We start from the raw sequence: 18,043 nt of genomic DNA, 5'->3' as shown, positions 1-18,043 counted from the left end.
GTCTCTGGGGTACGGGGAGACCCAAAGGAGTGTAATCACAGGCTCCCCTGTGGACCGCGCAGCCCCAAGTGTGGTCGGGACCCACAGCACTGGTACCACCCGGGAGCTTGCTCAGGCCCGAGGCCAGACTTGCCGCATCAGAAGGGGCAGGCTACCAGATTTCCCTGGTGATTCATGTGCCCTCCAGAGTCTGGAAGGGCTGGGGTGCTGGGGGTCACACTCCCTAGGAGTGATCGTCTGTGAATCTCACTAGCTGGGGAACCGTGGGCCCGTCCCTTCCACCTCTCAGAGCGGTTTCCTCGTCTCTAAAAGAAGGACAATAGCCTCTGTGCCACAGGGCCGTGGAGGGGTCAAAGGTATGTGGAAGCACGGACAGCATTGCTCCGTAATTTGGTTAAAGGCCAAGAGAACCTAAAGAAACCCTGGCGTGGGATGGGGTAGATGCCTCCTGAGGGGACGGGAAGACGGTGAGGCTCCACCTTGGGACGGATCCCGAGCTGCCTCTCTGGTCTTTACCCAGGCGAATGAGTGTTCACCACAAGCACGACACGTTCTCTTCTTGCAGTGGAGCCCAGCTGGAGCCCCAGGCCCAGGGTGGCCAGGGCTGGGCCATGGAGCTGACCCAGGAGGCCCTTCCACCGGCCGTTTTGCCTGCAGCAGGGGAGTCCGCCCCGTGCCCGCCCTCATTTCCCAAGCCCTCTCTGGGACCATCTACCGTAGGGATTTGTCCTCAGGCACCGTGTAGCGGGCGGCCCTCCTTGAAGGTTCCGAGGATTAAATGGAGTCCTTTGCACTCAACAGACACAGGGAACTAGGGGGCAGGATGAAATCATTTTAATAGCATAGCAACACTTTAGGACCAGGTGTCACAGACGAGGAAAACGGTTTGTCTTCCGCTCGTACAATTCCGGTGAGGGGTGAGGTGGTAGTGAACAAGATTACGGACATAGTTTTCACATTGAAAACTTAATAAATAGATACTTAAAACGTCAAACTTCAGAGACAACGGGTCGTGAGTGTCATTGTTTTCGTATTCTGCCTCCTCTGAGCCGGGAGGTTGCTTCCTGGCTGCTGACAAAGGTGGGGGCCCTTAGGACGGGTACTCGTACTCCTCAGCACTGCGCCGGCCAAAATCCATCCAGCCCATGTAGTCCCGGTCGCTTATCCTGTGGCTGGGGTCCAGGCTCTGCAGGTTCTTAATGACGGACATTCGGCCAGAAGGAGCTACGAAGGGCAGGGGAAGAGGAAGCAGGGCCATTATATCTAGGAGCAGCACCAGTTCAATCCGAGAGGAGCGCAATGGGAAAAGCCAGACAATTTGCAACATGCACTTTCTTAAAGGTATCAAAGAGTTACCAAGCAGTGGGACTGCTGGCCCAAAATCTCGGAGAAGACAAGGACCCAGGTCTGTGTAAGCAGGGAGGGTAATATTTGCTGGCTATGGTTGTGGTTTCTAATCTGTAAGGATTTAAGCAGATTCACTGACCGTGGCCTTTCACAGCTGGGACCTGCCTGGTCTTTCTACCCCTGAAGCGTGTTTTCTCTTACGTAGCTGGCCCTCAGCAGACGTCAAGCAAGGATTTTCTTGGTACTTACCCATTTCTGAAGTTCACTCCTTAATATCCCGAGCATACTTGACTCTTGTTAAGGTAACACAATTACAGTATTTTGATGTTAGAATGGTTAAAAAAAAAAAAATGGAGTCAAGTCCTACCACTAGACAAATACCATTTAAAAATTAATTTTAAAGCTACCTTCTTTTTAAAAAAATGATATTGAGAGAAAGGCACACTGTCAGATTATAAAATCTTACGTCAGTAACTGACAGAAGAGTGGGCAGAAAGGCAATAAGGAAGTTATTTAATTCAGCCCTTTTGATCCAAATGCAATAACTGAATGAGAAATGGGCCTTTTGGAACTGGAGTTAAGTCCTCGGGAACAGGATGACTCTCATGTATAATTCACATTGAGGGAGAAGGGACACGAAGGAGCAGTTTCTTGGGAGACATGACATAGTCCTAGGCCAAGGGTCACAGACAGAGGCCTCCCGGGTATGAAATCGGTAGAAGGCCTTCTTCTGTGCAAGCCAAGAGGCAAGTAAGTCCCTCAGGGACCTCGAAGGGCCAAGCCCAGGGGACTTTAAGAGCACAGTGATGGAAGACCACCCCACACTTCCTATTGGATCAGTGCACTGCGTCCCCACTGCTTGTGACGCTGGCATTCAGCCCTTCTGTATGAGGCTGCCCCTGCCAACTCCCGCCCTCAGGCTGCAAAGAGTCAGACAGACCGTGGCTTATTTAGTGACACATGACCTTGCAGAAGCAGTTCCTCTGTCTCATTGGATAACCAAGTAAAGCCAGCTAAATTAAAAACCAGAAACAATTATACAAGCCATGTCCCCACCCATTCTTTTCCGCCCCCCACCCCACCTCAATCCCTTCCCGGCCTTGGAATCCGAGAGTCAATCCAGCACATTCCAGCCCCTTGCAGATATCTCCAGCCTATGCACAAGGAAGAGAGCCCCAGCTATCGAATTGCTCAACGTCTTCCAGGTAAAAGATTAGTCCTCACACTAAAAAAATAAAAACAAAAAACCCTGCAGTCCAGTTATCTGTACACAGTCATGGAAATACGGCCCATCTTCCCGCCTGCCGCGGACGAACACCCCCACCAAAGGCTGGCACGGCCCCAAGTTCCAGTTAAGGAGGCGAAGTGGCAGCTTCCACGGGCACAAGCAGCCTGGGTTCTTGGTGGGGGCACCACGTTAAGCCCTGGTGGCTGTGCTCCTTACACACCTCAATTTCCCCATTCCACACACAGCTCTGCGCTCACAGCGTGTGCATCTACCGGGGTCCTCGCTCACTTCCCCAGTGCAGACGGGAGTAGGGACTTACAACTGGTTTATGGAACGGAAGTGAAGGACCTGGCTCCTTTAGACTTGAAAACCCCGAATGGGAAGCTGAATGGCTTCTGGACCTTCTGGGGAGGGGAGGGCCTGGACGGACTCTCAGACGTGCAGAGTCGGCCTAGATGTGCGGAGTCATGTGGCTTCTGCATTCTTAGAGTCCTGGCTCCCACAGTGACGAAGAATAAGCGAGCTTAACTGCACGGGGCTGCTGGGGGCTAACCGTACAGGTGTTACAGCTGTGGCACGAGAGCTTTGCTGGGCACGGGGCAGGTGTATGCCATATGTCCCCGTGCTCCCTCAATAGAATTGCTTCTCCTCAGTCACTGAAAGCTTTGCAGACAATCCCTAATGACCACCTCTTGAGCACTCCTCAAAGAGTGCATTATCGCGTTTAGGGTCTTTAAGCACAACAGTTGAGTAAATACCCAGCACGATAATCAAAATAGTAAAATAGTCAAAGAAACTGTCGAGGTGTAGATATTTATCCCCGGTTCATATTCGTCAAACAGACGAGTCCGATTGTTTCCTAGCCAGTGCTCGTGGTGGGTGTCAGCAGCCAGGGGAGGCAGAGGCTGCCATTCCCACGCAGGTGTGGTTGGTGCCACAGGCTGAAGGCCAAGGGAGAAGGTGGCTGAGAAGAGGTGCCGGGAAGAAGCTTCCAGCTATTTGTAGCATAAAGCCGCTGTCAATGTCAGTTCCGGGGAAATGGTGTGGTAACTGGCTTCCTTCCCGGACCTGTTTCTGGTGGTTTTTTCCCTAAGGTGGGGAGGTGGCTCCAGATTATGGCTCAATGAAAAACCTACGCTATTTCAGACTGGTCTGGCTGAAGTTCAGCCTACCTCCAAGGACAGACATCAACTTATCTTGATGCAGACAATCAGCAAGAACTCAAAAAGTTTTCAGACTTCCTCTGCCATCTGACTAGTATTTCCACATCTCTCGGTTCAATTAGCTGGAGAGCAAAACAGAAGACGGTAGCTGGGACAATTTCTCAAAGAGAGGACAAAATGTAACACATCATCTTCTGTTTTGTTTTGTTTTCTTTTGTTTTCCTTCTGAACTCCCCTGGTCAAAAAGTCCCAATCTTACCTTCATATGAAACCATCAGAGACTCTGGAAAGCTGAGCCCATCATTTCCTCCTTGTCTAGTCAAGCCACGAGCTCAGCTTCAAATCCAGGTCCCGGCACATGAGAGGGTAAGGGAGCCTCATGGGAAAGGACCCCCTCCCACCCCTCCCAGCGGCATTTTTTGTGGTTTATTGTCCAGCCGTGTTGGTCCAGTTTAGCCTACTGCGTCACAGCCTGTGTCGACCATAAGTGTCACTGTGGAACAAGTTGGTAGAAAAAAAATGCCCCAGTCCCAATCATGATTCCTAAGGAGCATACAGACGAATGAGCCTCCCTCTGAATCACACAAAGAGCTAGAAGGGACCTAGGGGAACTGTAGCCTCATCCCTGCTTTATAGATGAGACAGGCCCAGGAGAGGGGCAGGGCTGATAGCATGGCACTCAGCTAGTGAGCCCCCCAGTCACCTTATTCCTGGAGAAAGACTTTGATGCTGAGAAATCTGTGGCTTGAGGGCTCCTGCTGCAACTGGGACCATTTCTCCAACAGCAAAATAAAAACAAACGGGTCTATTGGGTGATCATTTGAAATCACTGACGAGGGGAACTCAAAACTGCTCCTGACTCTTTCCTCCTGTTATGTTCTTCTGGGAAACCTGACACGTTGTCACTTCTTTTTCAACGGTTGCAGTCAGAACTCAAACGTTTTCTCAGCATTGATTCTTTCCTGCCGGGGGGCTTTCAAGTGTCAGCGTCAGAGTGGCTTCAGATTCCTCTGCATTTTCAGTAGAGGGTATGTAGTAGAACTGAAAACCTTTTTTGAGTCCGTAATTTGCTCTGCAATTACCTTTTAACGTCTTCATAATGTGGTGTTGAGCTTAAACAGCCACACGTACCAAACGTCAGTTTCAAGAAAGCTTTTAAAAACGGTTTTCCCCAATAAATGTAATCTTCCACACTAGCTCTCAGTTTGCTACAAAGGACGTCCAGAAAACCACACCGCCCGGTGCAGTACAATTGGGAAAAGAAAGTGAAAACCCTTTCAGCCTAACTCGCGGCCTGTGTTCCGTTTGGAGAGGTCACGCACCTCCATCCGCCCGACGCTAGGGAAGAAGGTCGGGATTGGGAGCCCCGCGCGGGGGCGGAAGTGAGGGATAAGGACCCCACAGATGAATGAGCATCCGTACCTTTCCGGGCCTGCTGGATGTATCTGGCCAGCAGCGCGCCCAGGTGCGCTCGGGGCTCGCCGTCCACCTTCTGCACGGCCCTCAGCTGCCGCCGGAGCGCTTCCTCCTCCTGCTGCGCCCCTGGGCCCGCAGGGTCCGCCGCGGGTACCGGCTGCGCCAGGGCGCCCGCCGCCAGTACAGCCATCAGCACGCACAGGCACACGCCTCCGTTCATGGCTGCGGAGAGCGAAGAGGAGGGGACGTGAACGAAAAGGTGGGGCGTCGCGGCCTCTCGCGGAGGGTCGGGGCACCTGGGCTATGGAAAAGGGGGCTCAGTCCAAACGCGCGGGGCTCCAGACCCGCCACACTCGCGCAAGCTCTAGGGCACGGGGGCTCGCCAAGCGCCGCCAAGCGCCGACGGGAGCTCCAAGCGCGCTCCTTTTGTCTTTTGGGGGAACCACACCCGGTGCCCCGGTATGGGACGGAGACCCTGTTTTCTGCCCTGGTTAGCAGAAGGAAAATCTTCTGTTTCCCTTTAGTGCCAGAAAGTGTTCTTAAAGCGTCTGTCTTCTAACTGGAAAAGCAAGAGATTAATTAAAGATGGGAAAATTAGCCGGAGAGAAGACTCCGTGGGAGAAATGAGATCCTTGACAGCTAAAAAGCTTTCATAAACGGCGAAAAATGAGTAGCGCAGTTTAAAATATGGGAACAGTAGGGGCGCCTGGGTGGTTCAGTCGGTTGAGCGTCCGACTTCGGCTCAGGTCATGATCTCACGGTCCGTGAGTTCGAGCCCCGCGTCGGGCTCTGTGCTGACCGCTCAGGGCCCGGAGCCTGTTTCAGATTCTGTGTCTCCCTCTCTCTCTGACCCTCCCCCGTTCATGCTGTCTCTCCCTGTCTCAAAAATAAATAAACGTTAAGAAATTTAAAAAAAAATAATAAAATGTGGGAACAATAAATAAAAGCCATATTTATAAAGTTTCTTTAAGGTGTAGATGGGATTTGGCAGTAAACCACCACGCAAACCACAAGAATGGCTTTTCAAAATCAGAAATATGCGCTCCGTCTTCAGTCGTTGGCAAAACTCCGCTGCATCTTGGATCCACGAGCAGGTAACACTCGCACGTTTCGATCCCCAAAGCCCTGACTTTTTCTGCAACGTCTAGAAAATGAGTTTAAATCTTAAAACCTCTTGGTAGTTTATTTGAAGAGATTGCAAAGTACCTGGCACTTCTGTGCAACATCTAGCAAACCCCACTTTGCATGCTAATCCCAGCAAATAGATATCCCGGCATTGCGTGCTGCTGAGAACAAAGCAGGCGCTTGGAAGTCTCTCCATCAGCTGTACCCACCCAGACCTCCTTGTTGTCTCCGACCTCGAGCAAGGTCTTTCGAGCTGTCGGAAAGAAGGCACAGGAAGCAGAAAAATGGAAAGCGTACCAAACTGAAGACAGTATTCTTCAGCCAACTGAACACTTGGATCCCCCGCGGGAGAGTGCGGAACCTACCTTCAGAGTAGGACGCAGCTGGCTTCGCGTTTCCACCGGAGCGGCGGGGAGCCCAGCCAAGTTCAGGGTGGGCCGGCAGGAGGCTGCTGCTTAAATAGCCCCTCCCGGCGCTGTTAGCCAGTCATCTATTTAGCCAGCCTTGACGCAGACGGGCAGCAACACGTGCTCCGGGGCGGCCACTGGGGCGACGACCGATTGAAGTGGCTCCTGGGAGAGAGGGGGCGATGGCTCTGTGGAGTTGGTGTCGGGTGTCCCGCCCCCCTCTCTGTTGGGGGGGGGGGAGCTTCCTCTCCCAGATCTGTCCCGCTCCCTCTCCCTTTCTCATTCTAGGGTGGGAAGCCTAGGTGTGGGGAATCTCCTCCAGCATGGAGAAGCTGCTGGAGAGTTTAGTCTGCTTTGGGGACCGGGGACGCGGCGGGCGGGGTGGGGTGGGGTGGGGTGACTAGACAGGGCTGGGGGTCAGAAGTGTAATTCTGAGCTGGAGGGGTGTTGGCTCCCCTCGGAACCTCCCTGGCTGCGCTCTGGATGTTTGGATCAGTGAGTGGGCTTCCAGGGGGAGGGAGGGGTCTTCACTGTCTTCTTCGCGGTCCTAGGAAAAGCCCTGGAGGTTCTCCAGGATTCCTAGGGCTTGTGTTCCCCGGCCAGTGAAAAGGGTTCCGGCCGGAGCTGGCTCCTGGACTCCCAACCTCTGTTCACGCGGCTGTAAAGTGGGGATGACACCACAGGGCTTTGCTCAGAGTTTGGGAAAGGGCTGTGTTTTCCTCCGGGGCTGAATTAGCTCCTGCTCGCGGCGCGCGCGGCTCCCGGTCGCCGACAAGTGGCGCCAGCGAGCGTCCCAGAGAGCCCCCGCTCCGCGTTCCCCTCCGGCAACGGCATCCGCCGCTCCCACCTTCCCGGAGTCGCCGAGCGCCCACGCCCGGGCCCGGTCTCCGCGCCAGCGGGGGCTGCTCGGCTTGGACGAGCAGGGGTCACTCGACGCCCGCAGTGGGCAACGAGGCACCGAGGCCGCCCCGCGTCCTTCCCTGCGCGATCGCGCCCCTGGCTCGTGTGCCCGGCGACCGGCGCCAGGGCGCCGTGGTGCCCAAGCCCGTCGCCGACCTGAAGCCATTTGCGTTGGTGCTCGAGTTCGCCGCGTCCCCGCGAAAGGCACCGCCAACCGCCTCGCCACCGAGGCCTCCCAGCCTGAGACCCGGGGGGTCGCGTCTACCCCTCGTCCCGTCCCGGGACCCTCCATTCCTCTTCTCCTTTCCCTCCAGAGGATTTGGAAGTGCTTCTTTCAAAACTGGCATCTGCGGGGCTCAGCTGTGGGGCTCCGGAGATGGCGGGACCACGGGGAGCGCTGCGAGGCGGCAGGGGTGGGGGGCGGGGGAGACACTTCTGGTTGCACCCCTCCCCCTTTCTAAACTCTAGACGCTGCAGTATTTCTGCAACCTAAAGGAAACGTTTCTGAAAAGGCAGCAGATAAAATGTTTTCCCACGAGTCTGCTGCGAAGGTTGTGTTGGAGAGACTAGTTTTATTCCTGACCGTGGCCAAGACATTTCTGGGAACATAAACTTGTTATCAAACAGAATCATGGAGGGGCGCCTGGGTAGCTCGGTCGTTAAGCGCCAGACTTCAGCTCAGGTCACGATCTCGCGGTTCCTGAGTTGGAGCCCCCCCAGGTCGGGCTCTGTGCTGACAGCTCAGAGCCTGGAACCTGCTTCAGATTCTGTGTCTCCCTCTCTCTCTGCCCGTCCCCCACCCATGCTCTGTCTCTCTCATTAAAAATGAATAAATGTTTTAAAAAAAATTTTTTTAAAAATCACGTAACGGGCTTGTTCAATTGTCGCTAGAGCTTCTGATTCTGAGGTGAGGCCCAAGAATCTGCATTTCTAGCAAGCTCCCCATGATGCGCCTCCTGGTGGCCCCCGAGCATACATTGAGAACCACCGCTGTAGAATTTCCCTATGGTAAGCCAGTTACTTAACTTCCTTCCTTCCATGCATTTCATTAATAATTAATATTTATTGAACCCTTGCTTGGTGCCAGGCATTGGGGATTCAGTATGAACAATGATGACAGTATAATGGGAGAGCAGAAAAAAACAAGTAAACGTACATACACCCCCTGGTGATTCTGATGTATTTGGGGGGCCCTTTGGGTGGAGGAGGTCGGGCACCATCCCAGAGAAATGTTTTGATGAGGGGGAGGGAAGGAATGAGGCTCCGGGTTCAGAAAGAAGAGTCTGGTTGTGATGTGAAAGGTGTTCCAAGTGAGAGGGGAGACCGTAAGTCAGGATCTGTTAGGAAGGCCAGGAGGGATCAAGATAGATTTATATTTAGGATATAACCCATTATGAAACTATTCATTATTATGAAACATACTAAACATTATGAAAGTAATGTGTTCATCAGAGATAATTCAGAAAATAAGTAAAAGTAGGGAAAAAAGGAAAAATTCCATCACCCCGGAACAGCCACTATTAACCTCTTGGTGTTCGAGAAGCCTGTGGAGGCAGTGAAACTGGGTGACTGAGGCTGACCTCGAGGCTCCATGTCGTGAGCCAGGGGAGGAGGGTGTGGAGAATTACCCAAGACAAGGAATTCAGGTATGAGAGCAGGTTTGGGATATGAGGGTGAGGTAGGTAATGAGTCTAATTAATAGAAGATTGAACTCACTGCTTGTGCATGGGCGGTCCAGAAGCACGTTGAGAATGAGCCCTGAGCAGTGCCCTCTCTGTCCCCCACCTGCCCAACCCTCACCCCGTTACCACTGAGCGAGACTCACCAGCTGGGGTCCAGAACGTGGAGGGTCCTTCCCCTCGTGCAGGGGGCTGAGAGCATGGAAGCCGTATCCAGATGTAGCATTTGCGACAGAGCAGTGGTGAGACTTTAACTGGTTTTAGAATCTCGAAATTTCTATCTGATTGTGCTGAAAAGCAGTCAAGTGAAGTCCTGTTTAGGGTTAAGGAGGTGTCTCCAGCGGGTGGTCCTTGCAAGAGATGCAATCACTTCAATGTAGGATTTTTAGCCACGGGAAGGATCTCAAAGACATATGTCCATTTTGCACTTGTAGAAAACTCAGTGGCATTTGCAGGGACATACTAGAGCCTCCTAATTTATTATCCACAGAATTTAAACTTGTTACAAGTAACCCCCGTTTGAAAGAAGTCAGGAGACTCTTTGCTCTGATTCCTGATGTGTTGGTTTGAAGGCTTCTATTTTGGGTCTTGAGTGTTTCCCCTCGAACATGTATTAGAAATGCCATTATTTGTCCTGGAACTTCTCAAAGGCCCACGGAGCCAGTGTCATCTGCTATGACCTGGAACAGTTTGAAAAGAAGGAAGTAGCTGTGGGCATTGTGAAGAGTGCTTCCTCTCCCGAATGATGAGTTCCCTAGAACGTCTTGTCTTAGCTTGAGTGCTGCAATAGCAGGGCTGAGGCAAGCACCTGGGCACAGGGGGTTTATCTGGGAGCTCGAGGGAGCAGGGGGGAGGGAGCAGGGAAGAGAGAGAGAAAACAGTCTGATGCATGCGATGAGTGGGTTCCTGGTGTGGCAGCAGTCCCACTGGGGGCTCTGTGAGATATCTCTTGGAAGGTGACTACCTGAGGCTAGGAGGAGAGTCTGGGGCATTTACTCACCAGCTCCTGTGGCCCGTTGGTTGAAGGCTTCTCCAGGGTGTCAGCTCCCCCTTCACTTCTGAATAGGCCTCCCTGCTCCTGCAGGGCCAGAGAAAGTTCTCCATAGAGAAGAGAGAAGCTGATGGCTGAGGTGGGAATAGCCACCAGGGAGCCGAGGGGACTAGCTGAGCTGCTATAACAAAACACCGTAGACTGGGTGGCTTAAATAGTACGCATTTATTTCTCACAGCCTGGAGGCCGAGAGGACCCAGATCAGGGGGCCCTCATGGCCGGGGGCCTGGTCGGAGCTCTTTTCTTGGGCTCTCTTCCTGCTGTGTCCTCACGTGGTACAGAGACAGCAAGCTCTATGGTTTTGTTCTTGTTAGGGCACTAATTCCATCATGAGGACCTCGCCCTCATGACCTCATCTAAACCTAATTATCTTCAAAGGTCTGACCTCCTAATACCATCACACTGGGGGTTAGGGCGTCCGCATACGGATTTTGGGAAAACGCATTAAGCCCATAGCAGGCTGCACCATAGCTGCATGTGGAAAATATCTTCCTCTTTCACTGGCGTTTCTGTAACATCAGTGGAATCCCTCAAATCTGGGGAGGAAGGTCCCGTCGGGTAAGACAGACCCAGACACCAACAGGTGAGTAAAACAGCCTGTGAGTAAGCAACATCACAATGATAAGCGTCAAGGGACACTTTTGGGTGGTAGTTAATCCCACTGGGGACCCCTCGGGTGAGTGCAGAACTCGTACTTCAGAGTTATCTTACCTGAGTGGGTGAGGGAGCTGGGTGTTTATACATCAACTCCATGCAGTCACTGGTTGAGGCTGGTTCCCGGAGGAAGGGCGGTAATTAATTCCCTAGCGCTTCTGGCCCACTGTGTGTGTGGGGCAGAGGGGTTTCTAGCTCCCACGGGAAGCCCGTACAGGGACAGTTACAGCTGCTGGCGATGGGAAGCTGGGCCTGCAGGCACTCTCAAGGTCAGGACTGAGGGGTTATGTGCACTGCAGATTTATTCCTCTAACACTTTGCTAACATTCAGTGTTAGAGCTTACCATATTTTATCTTAATTTCCTACAACCGTGCTTGGTACATAGCAGTTGCTCAATAAATCTGTTGACTGACCTCTTCGTCTATATGACTAGCTCACTGACCCATATGCCAGGGGACAGGAACTGTGACTTATGTGCTGGACGCATGCTAAGTGATCAATAAACATTTACGGTGCAAACAACTCTTATAGTTTAGTAGACTGGTTGTATGAGGTGCTTGGTGGTGAGTGAAAAGCCATTTGCTGACCCTCGGCTGGGTCACTGACTCCCAAACGGTCACAGGAATTGTCTTCAGCACCATTTCTTTCGCCAGGGATGTAAGAGCCACCTGAAATGGGAGGTTGCCTCATGAATGGGTAACAAGTATGAGAAGCGTTCAGCTCCCAGTCACTGATCTCCACGCAGAATAATTCTTTACTTTTCATACTGGAAAGACGAGAGGAACAGTACTTGCTGGGGAAACAGGCTGCCACTGCCCTCAGGCCTGTCGCTGGGCTCAGTTCCCTTTGTAGAAGGTTTTAAAAGAAGCCTCTATGGTTATACCTGGGAAAAGTTAATAAGCAGACTCAAGTTCTATGATCCTGCCAATCCTGCTTCCCTCTGGAGCTGGGGCCCCTTACGGCAGAGGACACAGTGTGTCCCTCAGTGGTCTCAGCTCCCAGCAGGGACACGTCCCGCCTTATCAGCCCACTTGGTGCCCAGTGCAGGCCATTTTTCCTTCTTTGAATTAATGCCTGGGGTCACAGCTGTCCCAGGGCAACCCTCCTGGGGAGAGCTCTTAGTTTTGAAAAATAAATTTAGGGGTACCTGGGTGGCTCAGTCAGTTAAGCATCCAACTCTTGATTCCAGCCCAGATCACAATCTCATGGTTCATGGGACTGAGCCCCATGTCGGGCTTTGCACTGACAGCATGTAGCCTGCTCAGGATTCTCTCTCTCTCCCTCTCTCTCTCTCTGCCCCTCCCTCACCAGAGCACCCCCTTTCTCTCCCTCTCGCTCTCTCTTCCCCCTCCCTGCTTGTGTCCATGTGTGCTCTCGTTCTCTCTTGAAATAAACATTTAAAAATAAATATGTAAAAATAAAATTAGAAGGTTTGAATAGGTATTGAATGCACATCATTCACAACTGAAAAGGTAGAAAATAATGAATGAAATGAAATGAATGAAATGAAACAAAACAAAACGAAACAAACTGAAATGAAATGAATGAAAATGAAGTCTTACCCTCACCCCATCCTTATACCATCCGTAGAGGCAAAGAGTGATTCTAGTTTACAGTAAATTCTTCCAAAGGGAGTCCACGCATATACAAGTGCATCAAATAAGTGTCACACACACACACACACACACACACACACACAATCCCAATATAAGCACATAGTACATAATGTTCTCTACTTCACCTTTTTCACTTAAAATATATCTTTTTTTTTTAACATTTATTTATTTTTGAGACAGAGAGAGAGAGAGAGAGAGCATGAACAGGGGAGGGTCAGAGAAAGAGGGAGACACAGAATCTGAAACAGGCTCCAGGCTCTGAGCTGTCAGCACAGAGCCCGACGTGGGGCTCGAACTCAGGGACCGTGAGATCATGACCTGAGCCGAAGTTGGACACTTAACCGACTGAGCCACCCAGGCGCCCCTCACTTAAAATATATCTTGAGGTCACTTTGGACTGTTGGCATAATTCTACCTCAATATCTACAGAATAGCCCTTTACATGGATGTGCTTTAATTCATTGAGCCAGGGCCCTATTGTTAAGAATTTAAATAGTTTCCAGTATTTTCCAATTATAACAGAAGCTCCTTGAACATACATCATTCTGCACATGCACAAGATTACCTACGGCATGAATTCGTAGAAGTAGAACTGCAGAATTAAAGGGTTTGTACACTTAACATTTCATAAATATTGCCAAGTTCCCCTGCATGGCAATTGTTCCCAACTGTCAAGGACAGCATATTTATCTTTTCTTGCTTATTAATTCTTCAGCTCCAGCTACTTGGCCAGCTCCTCAGCCACACCCACCACTTGAGAGCATTAGCTCTGAGTTGGTGGAGAGCGGACCTCACTGAATGACTGGGTTCAATCTTTGAGTGACAGGTCTGTTTGAATTCCAGCATGTGTAGGAGGCAAAGTGTAGGCAACGCTTCTCAGTATGGCTGGTACTGCCCTCTAGATGATGTTTGGGAAATGTATGGGGACTTTTTTGGGGGGGGTTGAGTACAGTAATGGGGGTGTCTATTGGTACTGGGGGGAATGGGGGCCAGGATGTCTAGGTGTCTGGCAAGCCCCTGGATAGACAAGCACATAATGTTGACTGACCCACTAGACACTCAAGTAGGTGAATGAAGCCCATGATGATGATGTGAGCCCACATTTTGAAAAATCGTATCACCAAGTCCCAAGGTTGCTTGTGGTATTGGAGCTCCCTCTACATACCTGTACTGGCCCATGAATCTAGCTGCCTTAGAAAAATCCTTATATCCTTAAACCTTTGGTTCAAATCATCAATGCAGAGAAAAATGGCTACAAAATTCAGTTGCAAAATGTGTTACTTGTCTTAAGACCAAACTTACTCATTCTAAGTAGGTGCAAACATCTGACAATTTCCTCTTCTAGTTAGCTGTGCCTGACCATTTGCATATTGAGATACATACCATTTTATTCTAACTTGCTGTTATATTATGTAATGTACTTTCTCTCTATAGTATGTTATATTTGGGGCATTATATTGATTTTTAAAATATTATGTGTTTAAGTGTATTGTAAGAGTTAAAAATGTAACTCCCAGCAAAGGGAGTAGTATCTTTTGTCCAAAGTGGGTGTTGAGTCAGATGGGGTTGGGATTCAGGACTTAAGAACTTGGACGTTTAAAGCCTAAGCATGATGGTTTTTGCTATCTTCATTCAATCAGGGGAAAGTAAGAGGGCAAAAGTTGGGAGCAGGGACTGAAGGCAGGGACCCTGGAAAGATGGGGTGGAGTGTGTAGGTGTGTGGAGGGCAGGGCGTCAGGATGTAGTGCAGAGAGAACGTAAGTACACATCCCTTCTTCCTCACCTTGCTACTGACTAATGGGCTTGACCACACCATCCAACCTGCACTCACTTCTGTGGACAAGCCTGAGATCCGAGGATGGACAGGGAGGTCCCACATGCCAGTACGGAGGTGGGCAGATATTTGGGGTTTTGGGAAAAGCAAGTTTGGGCTGCTTTGTGCAGGGATAATATTGAACAACGTCCAAAAGGCATGTTGACGGGAAAGTAGCCCAAAGAAAAAATCATTTCATGCTAAAAAGCGGCGGTATTTGAACTGTGAGAGTTTGTACCATAAATGTAAAAAGTTCTATTTAGATTTTCATTCCTTAAGGAATAGCACAAACCTGCAGCAAGTGCAATAAAATGTTAAAAATTGGCAGCCTAGAAATGAGGGATCTGTGCATATATTTTCCTAGCACCCAGGATGATGAGTGAAGGAAAGAGTTTGTTTATCAGCTTCTGTAACTTCCCCAGAGATGGCTGGCAACAGACGGGCCTCCAGCTGCGCGGGGAGTTTTGGGGTGCTGGGCCCAGGGGCTGCCTAAGACTTGAAAAGGAGTGAGAATGTGATCCTATCTGCCAGATTGTGTTTCTTATGTAAGTTTCTGGAGCTGAAAGAGATTCAATCTTTGAGCAAGAACGTTGGCTTATATTTTGGGTCTGCCTTCATTTGGGTTCCCCACCCCCCAACACAGACCCCGAGACAAAAACCTGGATGCAGGTAGTGTGTTTTGGAGAGCATCCTAGACTGCTGAACTGAGAAGGCTGGAAAATGAGTCTGGGAAGAGAGAAAAGTCAAGTAAATGTGGCTTAATAAAGAGGTTATGGATGAAGGAAACTGGGGCTCGGTCTAGCTGGGGCCCTTCTGAACAGCCGTATAGGAAACACCTCTCACCATCGTACCACTGAAGCATTAATCCATGACTCCTATGTCCTATTGCTTGAGGGTTCTGTGATGGGTTGGGGGTAGGGCAGAGAATAGAGATGCAGGAACTCGATGTGGATAGCCACCGGCCTGTACAGGAACAGTCCCCAGCAGCTGCCGACGAGTACAGGTGGGCTGAGGGGACGTGGGTGAAGCATCAACAGTGTCTCCTGCAGCCCCTAAGTGCAAACCTGAGGAAAGATCCCGTTACATTCCTGAACTGTGAAAACATGCAGGCCTTCCCATTTTGTTCTTATTCTTTGGGGGGAAGTGTGCACCAATGGGTACAAATATTTTGCCTGGAGAAACGTTCAAGAAACACATCCTTTTCTTATGGCGAGTACTGTGATCTTTCCTCTCCGACCCTGGGAACTTTGTAAGTCCTGGGTCTCCCGCTCACGGTTTGTGCAACGCAGAGCAAGCCACTTTGGTGTCATGATTCTGTGTTTGCACAACTGTCGAACAAGGCATGTAGGAATCACTTCCTAGAATGGTGTGAACTCTCAGTGGGATAAACCTTAGTGGAGGTGAGGTCTTGGGGACAAGAAAACTTGCATTTTCAGCCTTTTCCCACATTCAGCTCTTCTTGGAACAAAAAGACTTGTCTCAGGACGAGATACTGATGGGAGGAGGGAGTAGAAGTGAGAGGTGTTTTCGGATTGGGTCACTAACACAGATTTGCGCTAAGCCTCCTGAGTTTTATCACTCACTCTCTTCTCTGCGAACAGTGGCTCCTTTGAAGTCAAAGTGGAGGAAGAATCGCACTGAAAGCTCAAGTCCGCTAAAGCTCAAGTTTTGGGAGACTTATTCTGGGCTCCCCGTGGACGACCCTTGTATAACAAGATGCTAATTTTAAAGAGAAATCATGGATGCAGAGAGCAGGAGTGATAGCGCAGCTCTTTCTTGGCAACCCTAGTTGCCGCAAGAGTTGCCAGGCTGCTAAAGGCATTCGCTTGTGCTGTACACACAGCTGGGAAATTCAGAAGTGAGGAGCTGGGTTTGTCACCAGCCAAAGCCCTGGAACTCACAAAGCAATCTGCTTTCCTTGGGAAGATACAGATGGGCCTAAAGGCTTCGTCTAGAGAAATGCTGCTGGTGTCATGATATGGCTGTGTTTCTTTTTCTTCCATCCATAACTGTTCGTTTTCTTGCTCTATTTATTTTATTTTATTTTATTTTATTTTATTTTATTTTATTTTATTTTATTTTATTATTTATTTATTTATTTTTTTTGAGGACAATGCAATAGGCACTGTAATTGGAAAGAACTTGCCTTCCCAGGGCACACCCTCATATATTAATATAGATGCTTCATCAGATGCCATGGGTGCCTTTTGGGTCAGTCTGACTTCCAGCTCCTAGCCCCTGTGACTCTTTGCCCGAGTGTTCTCCCTGGTGATGGGAGGAGTCTTCTCGGCCATCAGAGGTGGGCTTTAAGTGCTGGGGATTAATGGTCCCCAGGAGCAGCCCTCAACCAGCCACTCATGGGAAGCAATGAACACATCCCCAGCTCTCTCACCTAAGCCATGTTCTACGCTGGCTGTCATAGGTCCCCACCAGGGTTCAGCCCCATTCGCCCTTAGTGGTACCATGCCCAACAATGCACCTTTCAAGTGGCTGCCTTCCTTGCTCTGTTTCACTCCCTTATTTCCATCCCCTGTGCTGTCTGGGATCACCTCCCAAGTATACCACTTGCCCTCAAAGCCTTTGCTCAGGTCTACTTCTGGGAAAACCCAAATTATGACAGTCAAATTTTCAGCTTCCATCAGAGTCATATTCCAGAGTTAAAAATATTCCTCATGCTTACCCCCGTCATGGGCAATAAACTCTCTGTGGACCGTGTGGCTAAGAGACAGTCCTGGGATGCTGTGGTAACTAAGGGAGTGGCGTTGGCCTCAAGGAATTTATTAGAGGCTGACATGCGGACGTGGACACTAGGGTTTATCTTAACGGGTTGCAGAAACTTCCTTTTATACAACTTGGCAAAGGATTTGCTGCATGGAAAGTGGCCTCACCTCGGCATCAGGACTCTCATCCATGTATAGGACCATCAAACCACATGAGAAACCCCAAGTGCACATTTCCTTGAGTCTGGATCACTTGTTTTGGACTAGTTCTTCTCAGTGTAGAGTCCACTGATTGACCCCATGCTTGAGAATCATCAGGGGTGCTTATTAAAAAGGCAGAGTTTGGGCCTTATCTTAGACCTGCTGCATCAGAACCTCTGAAGGTGGGGCCAAGGTGTGCTTTTTAACAAGCTCCTGAAACGTCTTGGCCAGGCTTCCCCGAAGCCGACCTGAGTAATGCATCTGGTAGGAGAGTGGGGGAATTAGGGCAGGAATGGGGGAAGCCAAGGCAGGGTGCATCCCAAACAGAGCCCCATAGAAGTTAGCCTCCATTTGATCCTGCAAGGGAGCTCTGGCATTTAAGTTACATCTCAGTGATGTCCCTACCTCAGTGATGTCTCCTGCACCTGTCAGTCATTGGCTAAGGGCAGGCAAACTCACTGGCACTTCTGGGTCTCTGGAGGTGAAGGCAAAGAGACTCCAGTAGCTTGAGCGTAGCCCTCTAGAGCCATAAGTGGAAGCCATTAGAAGCTGGGGCAGGGGAGCACGGAAGAAACAAAAGGGATCCAAGGGCACCTGGGTAGAACAGAGACGGTGTTCACTCCAGCAGGTGATGATGAAAGTCATGGGGCTTCTCATGTGGCAAAATCAGGATACCGGACTAGAATGAATTCCATGGAGTGGAGACAGTAGGAGTGGGATCG

General features: G+C 50.3%; 1 protein-coding gene across 1 annotated transcript; it reads right to left on the bottom strand.

Annotated features, from left to right (window-relative positions):
- Positions 1-819: 819 nt before the first annotated feature.
- CCK (cholecystokinin) lies at positions 820-6,779 on the bottom strand. Its single transcript, XM_019418824.2, has 3 exons — positions 6,645-6,779; positions 5,161-5,376; positions 820-1,224 (listed from the first exon to the last, which is right to left on the bottom strand). The coding sequence occupies exons 2-3, from the start codon at positions 5,372-5,374 to the stop codon at positions 1,091-1,093; spliced, it is 348 nt and encodes a 115-aa protein (XP_019274369.1). The 5' UTR covers positions 5,375-5,376; positions 6,645-6,779; the 3' UTR covers positions 820-1,090.
- Between the last annotated feature and the right edge of the window lie 11,264 nt (positions 6,780-18,043).

The sequence above is a fragment of the Panthera pardus genome, unplaced genomic scaffold (genome assembly GCF_024362965.1).
Source record: "Panthera pardus isolate Hobbes unplaced genomic scaffold, ASM2436296v1 HiC_scaffold_16, whole genome shotgun sequence".
Taxonomy (NCBI): domain Eukaryota; kingdom Metazoa; phylum Chordata; class Mammalia; order Carnivora; family Felidae; genus Panthera; species Panthera pardus.
The sequence above is the reverse complement of the archived record's forward strand: the minus strand, read 5'-3'. Positions and strand labels throughout refer to the sequence as shown.

Excerpts from the sequence above, each read along its gene's own strand:
- CCK (XM_019418824.2), bottom strand. The coding sequence starts at position 5,374 with ATGAACGGAGGCGTGTGCCTGTGCGTGCTGATGGCTGTACTGGCGGCG. Across the intron at positions 1,225-5,160 it reads CATCCAGCAGGCCCGGAAAG|CTCCTTCTGGCCGAATGTCC; the intron begins GTACGGATGCTC and ends TGCCCTTCGTAG.